General features: G+C 46.1%; 1 protein-coding gene across 1 annotated transcript; it reads left to right on the forward strand.

The window, feature by feature from the left end:
• Positions 1-655: 655 nt before the first annotated feature.
• LOC306949672 (G-protein coupled receptor 35-like) lies at positions 656-1,603 on the forward strand (the record flags this gene model as incomplete). The annotated part of the gene is made up of 1 exon (XM_079539665.1): positions 656-1,603. The coding sequence occupies one exon, from the start codon at positions 656-658 to the stop codon at positions 1,601-1,603; it is 948 nt and encodes a 315-aa protein (XP_079395791.1).
• Between the last annotated feature and the right edge of the window lie 8,278 nt (positions 1,604-9,881).

Consider the following 9,881-nt stretch of genomic DNA (forward strand, 5'->3'; position numbering starts at 1 on the left):
CAGCCCACAGACCTATCTCTGATTCTTGCCGCAGACAACAAAATGTTATGACTAAATATAGGATTCAGTGGCAGCTAAAATAATGAGAGACAGATGAATAACGGCTCTTTGCACTAATAAGAAGTGATGACAGCACAGGATCGAAGGAGAGGACAGCTGTCTCTTTGCAGCACGTCTCCCAGAGCATTCTGAGCAGTGAGGATGCTGGCTGGCTTCTTGTGAGCACCACTATGATGGGAGGGATGAGACCCAAGTTTAGGCATCCCTTTCCCATTGCCAAATGAGCTGTAACAGTTCACATAACTCCCAGCTGCAGGATACCTGCTTCTGGCTCATCTGAGTCTGGCCCAAAACAGAAGCACAATCGTTTTCCAGCCTTGCCCTCTGCTAGCCATTTGCCTTGTGTGGGATGCAGTGAGAGCTGCTTTTTACCCCTCCACAACTGACCAGCCTCATGTCCCATCTTATCTCTTCCCACCAGGTGCCCCGTAGACAGTTCTGCTCTGCAGTATCATCTGCTCCGTCTCATTTTCACTGCTGTAAATCCCTGAGGCCCATGAAGTACTATCTGAATTAATCACCGATTCAGTCATAGTCTAGCTTCTGAAAAATATAATCTGCTTTTCCAGGAACTGTGCCTCTTAATATCTCCAAGATGAACCAGAGCGGCTGCAATATCACAGCTGACAAAAACTTTCCACTTGTCCAGCTGTGTGTTTACATCCCAGTGTTGCTGCTGGGCGTTTTGCTGAACGTATTGGCGCTATGGGTGTTCTGCTGCAAGCTCGGCAAGTGGACAGAAACCAGAGTGTACATGGTCAACCTGGCCGCAGCTGACTGCTTGCTGCTCTTTACTTTACCTTTTAAAACATTATCCCAGTTCCAGCAGATGAAGGCAGACAGATGGTGCCTGATTCTGGAAGGCGGCTATTTCATCAACCGCTTAATGAGCATCGGTATCATCACTGTTGTAGCAGCCGACCGGTACGTGGCTATCAAGTATCCCTTGAAAGCCAAAGCACTGCGGTCACCACTGCAGGCAGCTTTTACATCTGGATTTCTTTGGATAGTCATCATCTGCATGATTTCCCTCATTAAAACGGTGGAAAACCGAGAGCATGATGAATTTTGCTTTGAGAAATCTTCTGTCAAGCCATCCGTCATCACGCTGTGTGCTATTATCGGAGGGTTCTTCATACCACTGATCGTCGTGATTTACTGCTCCACACAAGTCATCGCAGAGCTCATGAGAAAGAAAAACGACAACTGCCACGAGGAAAGGTTAATCAGGAAGGCTGTCTACATCGTGACAGCAAACATGGCTGTGTTCATCGTATGCTTTTTGCCTGTTTACGCTGGGCATCTCCTTCGCTTTCTAATGGACTCCTTCAGCCCCAGCTGCCCTGCAATACAGAAGGTTAACAACTTTGTTCACCTTGCCTCAGTCCTCGCCAACACAAACTGCTGCCTGGATGCTATTTGTTACTACTTTGTAAACAAGGAATTTCAGGAAGCGTCTCCCAAACTCGCGAGGTCCAAATCTGACTCAGGCGAAACAGCTGAAGTTCAGCTCCCAGTAATAACACATCAGTGCCAAATGTAGAGGGCTCTCTTTTTGTCTGAGAGTGATGGATGGACTTTCTGCTGATGGGAAAGATTCAGACATGAAAATCAGCCCTCATTCAGACAACCACAGCAGTCCAGATGCTCATGCAACAATCTAGATCATCACTGACAATTCCCAGCCATATCCAAATCTGAGTAAGATGGAATCGTAGAATCCCCATAAACCTCAGCAAGTACAATCAGTGGGGAAAGTTTTTGCTGTCCATCCCCCTATCTTGGGCCAGTTTTGATGTAGCTGCAGCTGTGACAAATAAACAGGAATTATTTGAAATTTCAAAAAAGGAAAAAAAATCTCAAAGTGAAACCGTTGCAGAAAAAGTAAGGTGGACGGGTTTATGTCACAAATGTCTTTTCTTAGTAATAAACACCCAGTCCCAGATGCAGATGCTTTAGCCAAGTTTACAGCATTGTTTGCACTGTATGACAGCGATAAAATGGTGATCAGTAGAAATACGGGGTCAGAAGGAACTGAGATCGTTTGTATAGGGGAGAAAGCTTCACACTGACTGTATCTGAGTCAAACTGCATTAAAAATACTATCCAAAGAGCTGGGGTGGGTGGGAATGACAACTCTGTAAATGGAGTCAGTTCAACATTATAGTGTAAATAATTATCTAAAGAAAGTAGCAACAAATTCTTCCAAAGTATCCAATCTAAATAAATTTGCATTACTGGCAATGAGCTCTTCCTCTTAACGAGCTAAATGGAAACATTGGAGGATCCGGTGGTGATGGGACCCACTTTGCTCTCTGTCACTGATGGGGGCAGCTCATGGCCTCTGCTGCCTCCGCCACGAGCAGGGAGCATGGGCTGCAACAGAGACTGGGATCTTCAAAGGCTGAGCACTGCAGGAACCCATGATGCACTTACAAACAGCAAGGGAGGCAAAACAACTAACCAGTCCCCCCGTAACGATGCTCAAACAACAGCATGTGCTCTGAAGTGGGATGTGCAAACCAGCTGCACACCTCCACCCATATCTCCTGAGCCTAGGCTGAGCTTCCAGCTGCCTGCAGGCTGAGCCCTGCTGCTGCCTTCCAGTCCCACATCCAGCTCAGCTTTGACTCCTCCTGCTCAAGAAAAGTGGCAAAAGGAAGAAACCCCTCATGGAGAGACCTTGCTGCAGGCAACCACTGGGCAGAGCCCTCCGTTCACCTGGGCAGGATGGGAGCAAAGGCTGGGCAGCCTCTGGGTACTGCAGCTTCTCACTGCACTTGCCAGAGATTCAGACAGCAATGGGGAAAGCTGTTCAATCATCATGAAAATCTGCAAGCAACATCCAGCCTTTGTTCACAGCACAGCGAAGAGTGGGATGACAAGAGGTTCTGATGACAAAGTGCACCTTTGAAGGAGGCTGGTTTCTCCCTGCTTCTGCTCCCTCCTTTTCTCAGCAAACATCAAAGCACTGTGTGCACAGATAGGTATCTCCTCCCCCCCCCAGCTCAAGGTGCAGTGAGGCCCTAGCCCTGTGTGCTGACAGGTCTCCTGCACTGCTGCACTGACATATGCACAGAATACTTCTGTGAGTTCAGTTTGATGGGTTTATCCCTAATAAAAACTAACAAATTTTCAAGATTCACTCCTCTGTGTGGGATTTGTGTGCTGAGGGAGCAGATTCGGAAAAATAGCAGATTGCCAGTGTTTTCTCTGCACCTGTATCCTCACTGACACAAGTGCAAGCTGTTCAGAGGTGAAAGCACTGAACAAACCAAACAGTTATTTTAGATGCAGCAGGAAAAAAAATACTGCTCCTCCGCTAACCACTAATTAAATGGGTGGAGGAGACACAAAGCTGACTACAAAGTATTTTCAGCAGATTCTGCTCAGCCGTCTCGCTCTAAGTAACACCCCTTCCTCCAGCAGCTGCTTGCACAAAATATGCACCATGAACACTTGTCCAGGTGGCCAAACTCTAACCACACGAGCCTCAAATCAAGGTGTGAGGTGCACACAGTGGAAAGGCCTCAGATGCTCACTGGGGCTGCGGATGAGCAGTCAGGCTGTGCTGGAGTGGGGTGGTGCTGTCGCTCTCAAACAGACCCCAAATCTCTGTTCTGAACTGTTTGACAGGGGCTATCCAGGGGGACTTGTGGGCAGTCAGGGATTGGTTGTGCTGGGGCTGAGATATGTGGCACATGCACCAAGTGCACGATGGAGAAACATATTCCATCTCCCCAACCAGAATAGTAGATTGCTCTGTTCAGCTTGCTTGCCTTTTCCACCTAGAGCTTTTGAGCTTCCTTCCAAACCTGTAACCATCTGGCCAAGCTCATGCGGAAGGTTTAAGGGATGTATCAAGCAGTGAGGAAGCAGCAGCAATTTCCTATTTTCCAGCATCTCTGGTGAGCTCAGTAACCACCAGAAGATGAGGGGAACATGACCGCTTGTTGACAAGATACCAATTCATCCACCGTGGCCTGAAAGAAAGCAATTCTGTACTCAGAAAGTGCTGGCACACTGGAACAGGCTGCCTAAAGAAGCTGTGCCCCAGCCCTGGAGCCCTTGGTTGGATGGGGACTTGGGCAGCCTGATCTGGTGGAGGGCAACCAGCCCAAGGCAGGGGAAATGACTAGGCATTAAGTTCCTTCCAACCCAAATCATTCTATGATTGTATGAGGGCAGCCAGCTCACACTCCACTCAAGCACTGAATGGACAGGTTACCAAAATCAAATCACCTGACAGCACACGCAGAGCTGCTGCAGCACACCAGAGGTGGCTGCACAAGCTGGTACACAGGCACACCATGGGATAACATCCAAAATAACCTCCAGCTTTCATGCTGTCACTCACTGAGGTCTGGTGATGTCTCACACCAATTTTCCTGCCTGGGGCTTTCCATTGTTGTCACACTTTAACTGAACCCTGCTGCCAAGCACAGTTGGGGCAGCTGACTGAAAAATGAGAGTTCAACTGAATGTCAGGTGCAGGGGGAAAGTGCAAAAGCTCTCTCCAAGAGACTATGACACATTTTAGAGATGCCTTCATCAAAGACAGAAAGAGGGCACTGCTGAGGAAGTGAAAATCAGGGTGGCTCACAGTTGTTAGCCCAACTCAGAAGCATTCCTGTGTGCCTCAGTTTCTGAATGAGGGCTCAGAACCATCACTGAGTCACTGCAATGGGAGCAGCTGTCCCACATGGCAGCTCACACACCGGCCGGGGATAGCATCAGTCACCATGTGCTCCTTGCCCTCCATGAAGGCACTAACAGGCTGCAGCACCTCATCTGCCTGAAATACAGTGCTCTGCCAGCAGCTTTACTAGCTTCAAAGCTCTCATGTCACTTTTCTCTGGCAATTTTTTCTACCAGTGTAGACCTCCTGGTCCTCAGTTTTCAAGACAGCTAGGAGTTTGTTTTAGGTTAGACTGAAGTTTGGCACAGATATCTCAAGCAAGACTGTTATCAGCTCAAACAACTTTGTAGGTCTTTTGGCCTTGTGGGTATCACAGCTCAAAGCCACTTGTTAGCACATAAAAATGGGATCCACCACATCTCCACCAGAAGTCACGTTGCACCAAGCAGGAATGGAAGGACTGGTGGGCCTTTCTCTGGGGCCCCTCAGAGAGGCCCTACTTCATGTCTCCAGTACAGAGACGTGTTTTGGATGGGCAGGACATCAGTATGCACACCCATGTGGATTGCATTGCTCCTTCACACTGCCAGAGCCATTTCACAGCCTGCTAAAGTTTATACTGCTGTTTGTACCAAGGATTATTTGACCATTTCTTCTGAAAACAGCCCTGGTGGTGGAAGGAAGGGAACTGCACAATCTCATCTAGCTTCACAGCAAAGGCAGCAACGGACAGCTGCTCAGCAGCCAGCACAGGCAGGGCAGCACCAGCAGGAGCTGCTAACGGCCAGCAGTGATCTTGGGGCAGGAAAAAAAAGATTCCTCTTCAATCTGCACTGTTACAATAAGATCAATAATATAAACACAGCTGATGTTCAACGCTCTTCTATTTCTCTCAATGGCAACTGTGTAATTACAGAAGAATTAAGACCTTAATTTTAATCACTGCAGGGCTGCTCCCCTTCAGGTGCTGGCCAATAACCCTATTGAGTGGCACTACCCATGACCTCAGGGGCCTCGTTCCCACCCCCAGCAGCAGGCAAACCCCAGGGACTGGCAGTGCAGCCAGAAGGAGAGCACCTGCTGGACATCTGTGACTTCTCTGGTGGGTGGATGGTGGATGTACTCCCTTTAGGAAGAGCACATGATGCTCTTGGTTGGCAGAGCATCACAGGGTGACCCAAGATCAGGAAACCCAAGGCCAATTTTTCTCCAGTGGTGTATTTCAACACTTCCCTCTTCCTCATAGACACGCACCCCCCTGGTATCTCACTCTAGATTCCCTTGAAACATTTCCCTTTTCAGCTGTTACTTTGGTGGCGGTTTTTTTTTGTTTTTTTGTTTTTTTTTTTTTGGCAAAAATGATGGGAAGAGGAGTTGCTCTGCTTTCAGACAGGGCTGTGTGAAATAAAGATGCTAAATAACATTTCTCACTTTTGTGCTTAGCCAAGTTCCTTCCATTTTCAGCTCCCACATCGTACATCACCCAGTAATACAGAAGGAGAAACCACAAGAGCTTCTTCTCATGCACCTGAAACTGTGTTGGGGAGTTGATAGGAAGCAAAATAAACAAACAAAAAAGCAAACACAACAAATGCAAGAAAAAACAATTCTGCAAGCAGTACCCTACTCCTATCTGTCTTTAGCACTGCCTCTCACATTCTTTCCCACTTCAGGGGGAATGCATGGAAGTGGAAACCACACACTTTCTCTTATCAGGAAGATGAATTCACAGGTAAGAGCAGCAGCTGCTAGAGCTTGTCCTCAGGCCTGTATTTACCCTCTTGCTATTGAACATGTTTATAACCTGCGCTGACACAGGCAGCAGGGAGCCTTGGTGTCATGAAAATCCAGCACTCTTCTCTAAAAGCAGCATTAGTGCTATTTCTGCAGTAACCTCACCCAGCTTTCCAATGTCAGCAAAGGCCAGCAGCTTCCATCAGACGCTAACACAGGGCCAGCATGGTTTCCCAAAACCTCTAATCACTTTATGCTTAAGCAGGCACCAGGACAGTGCCTTGTGGTTGTTGTACCTTGTGCCAGTGGTTGTTCCACATCTGCTCCTCCAAGCTGCCCATCTTCAACAACAAGCACACCAGGAGAAGTCCCAACTCCAGTGATCAGGTCATCTTTTCTCCCTGGTTTAGTGCTGAGTTCCACAGTCAACATGGCACCGATGTGCAGTATAGGAGTGGAGCCAATCTTCCAGCTTCCTTATCTGCCCCTTTGCTTCTCCACCTTGTGCCAGAGCAGCCTATGTCTGACCAGCAAAGCTCAGGCTATTGAATTATTTCACTCAGTAAACAACCAGTTCAAGACCAACAAATGTGAGATGTTAGTTACGTCAGCAACATCTGCAGACCACAAAGCTGTCACACAAAAATAAGAAGGAAAAAAAAAAAAAAAAAAAGGAAAGAAAAATATTCAAGGTTCATTTTATAACGTTAGCCAAAACAAACAAACAAACCAAACAAAAAAAACCTCTCCATGAATCATCCTCTATTATTTGTAATAATACTGATTTGAGAGAAAATGTTATGAACACAACTCTCAGTCTCCAGTGAAAAGTGAATAGCACGTTAGTGTAGGCAGAAAACTGCCTTCTTCTGCTTTCTTCCCTACAGTGGTGACAAAGTGTAGTGGCAGCACACAAAAGATATAAGGGGAACAGAAAGCAAGCAAGCATCTGGGAGAAATGGCAGAGGCTGCTGTCTGGATGAGGGGAAGGACAAAACTTTTATGTAAGTTCAGTTCCTGATGCATAAGGTTTGTAAAAGTAGAGAAATTAGGAGTCCCCCGTGACTAATAATTGTGAGCAGAAGTCACTGTTAGTTTAGCAGATGCCTTATTTCATATAAACTGCTTTATTTTCCTGAACTCCTGATTCTGAGATGTTCTGCATGGACCAGAAGATCCAGTCAGTGTTCTCCAGTTGGGATTTCCAGGCTTAGGGCAGTATTTGCTTTGCTTTTGTTGGGTTTGGTGGGGTTTTTTTGGTAGGTTGGTAGAACGATTTGGTTTGCAATGCAGCGATTTGTCTCTAAGTTACCTTTACCAGTATTTGAAGAAGCTGTGTTCACTTCTCACTGATTGGATCTTTTAAGAACATCTGCTTCAGTCACTGGAAGGCAGAGGTCTTTCCTTTGGCTCAGACGTAAATCTGTCATACTTTATTAGTGATTTTAGGCTGGTGGGAAATGTGACTCCAGCACGTCCTCTGCTGGCCCAGTCCCAGCTGCAATGCCACCTGCACAAACACAGGCGTAATGACAGCGTCTGAGCCCAGGAAAGGACAGATGCAGGGCCTTGGCACCAAACTGCAAAGCTGAAAAGAAGGCCACCCTTGCTGTGATGGACTGCAAGCCTACAGAAGCCTTCCCAGGTTCCTGGGGTCTGTGCTTTAGGTCTCACTTTGCACATAACAGCCCAATAAAAGAGAGCTATTTTTGCCTTCAGTGAGCAAACGGAATCACTTTTTATACACATAGAATTATCTTCTAAAATTAGAAATCCAAACAGATTATTGACTTCTGTTTTTCAGAGCACAGTCAGTACTCATGTCCCCGTATGTGCCAGAGCAAGAGAGACCAACTGCAGCCAACTCTCACCAGGTACATCTGGCTGAGCTACAGGCTGCTCTGGATGGGAAAAACCTGCGCCCACATACACCTGCCAAAAGCTAAGGACAGCTATGAAACCCAAAAGGCCCAAGTCAGTTATGCTATGGGGCTGTGAAGAAGGTAACAAACCGCTAGAGGGAAGCCTGACCTCTGTCAGTAGCAAAGTCTAGCACGCCTCTTGAAATCCATCCTGACAAAGCTCTCAAACCTATTGCTGTATATATCAGAACAGTACGTGTGCATGTGAATGTTGTGAATCTGTGTTAAGAGATAACAGCCCATAATGCATCTTCACACGGTTGTCCCATGATTATCAGTTGTAAATTCAGAGTGAATTTGACTTTAATCAAACACCTTCTCCACTATCCTTGATCTGATGAACCTCCTACAACAAGCACAGAAAAGAGGACACAAATCTCTTTTTGCACTCCATCACGATAGTGAAGAAATGAATTAAGAATTGGAGAGAGCCAAGAAGAATGGAGAACACTGATGGTGAGTGGTCCTGTTTCATTGTGATTTTACTAGCTCTGGTGGTATGGTGTTTGTTGTAACTATTGCTTTATACACCAGGGTTTGGAGAAGAGCTAAACAAGCTCTGCTGAAGGAACTCCCTCACATGTACAACACTGTCTAAATATTCATCCTACATAATTGGGCATATTAAAACGAAGAAAAAAAGTGTCATTAGTTTATTGGCACAGAGGTAAGAGGTGATTGCACCATCTTCCTTGTGGCTATTTACTAGATTATGATCCACAAAGAGTGACTTGGTCAACAATTAGCAGCAAGCCTCAGATCTGCATCTGTCTGCTGCAGCTGCGTGGTGTTTCTACCCTCAACTTTTACAGCACCAGTACTTTTGGCAATAGAATAATACACATTCAGATCTTCAAACAATAGTCAAATGATGTCAAATGATCTATCATCTAGGAGAAAAAGCTTCATGCAGATATTACCTCTTGTTTTTAACCAGGCAGAATGAGCAGTGCGACTTAGAACGAATAGCCTTTAAACAACTCTTTAAGACCTAACACAAAAATAAGATCCATGCTCCTTTACCTCAGTTTCCTGAGAGTAGCCCACAAAGGTCTTCTTCAGTAGCACATACTCTTGTCTACAAATGACACGTGGCAAAGATGCATCTGAAGAAAAATAGCATTAATTCCTCATCACATCCTCTTTTCTTTCCTTCTCCCTCCCCTTTTCCATATCCATCTACTTTTTGGCTGCTTTTTATTAAGTGTAATGGTGTGTATGGGAGGGTGACTGCTGAATTCCAGTCAGCTGTAGCCAGGGCTGAGACGAGGAAGCAAATCTGTTCAAAATTAGGCACAGCATAATGAAATCCAATGATATGTCACTGGTTAAAGGGCTACTGACAACTTGCAGAAAATAAAGAGGACTCATACTAAAGTTAAATTAATGTCACTGGGATTACACTGGTTGGTACTCAAGGAGCCTAATCAGCTAGGGTCTTCTTTGCACCCTCAGTACTGACACACACGCAGCTGTCACATTATCCAGGGCAATACCAACCCATGTTTTGCATGTGAAAACACAGA

Source organism: Tetrao urogallus (assembly GCF_951394365.1).
Source record: "Tetrao urogallus genome assembly, chromosome: 9".
Taxonomy (NCBI): domain Eukaryota; kingdom Metazoa; phylum Chordata; class Aves; order Galliformes; family Phasianidae; genus Tetrao; species Tetrao urogallus.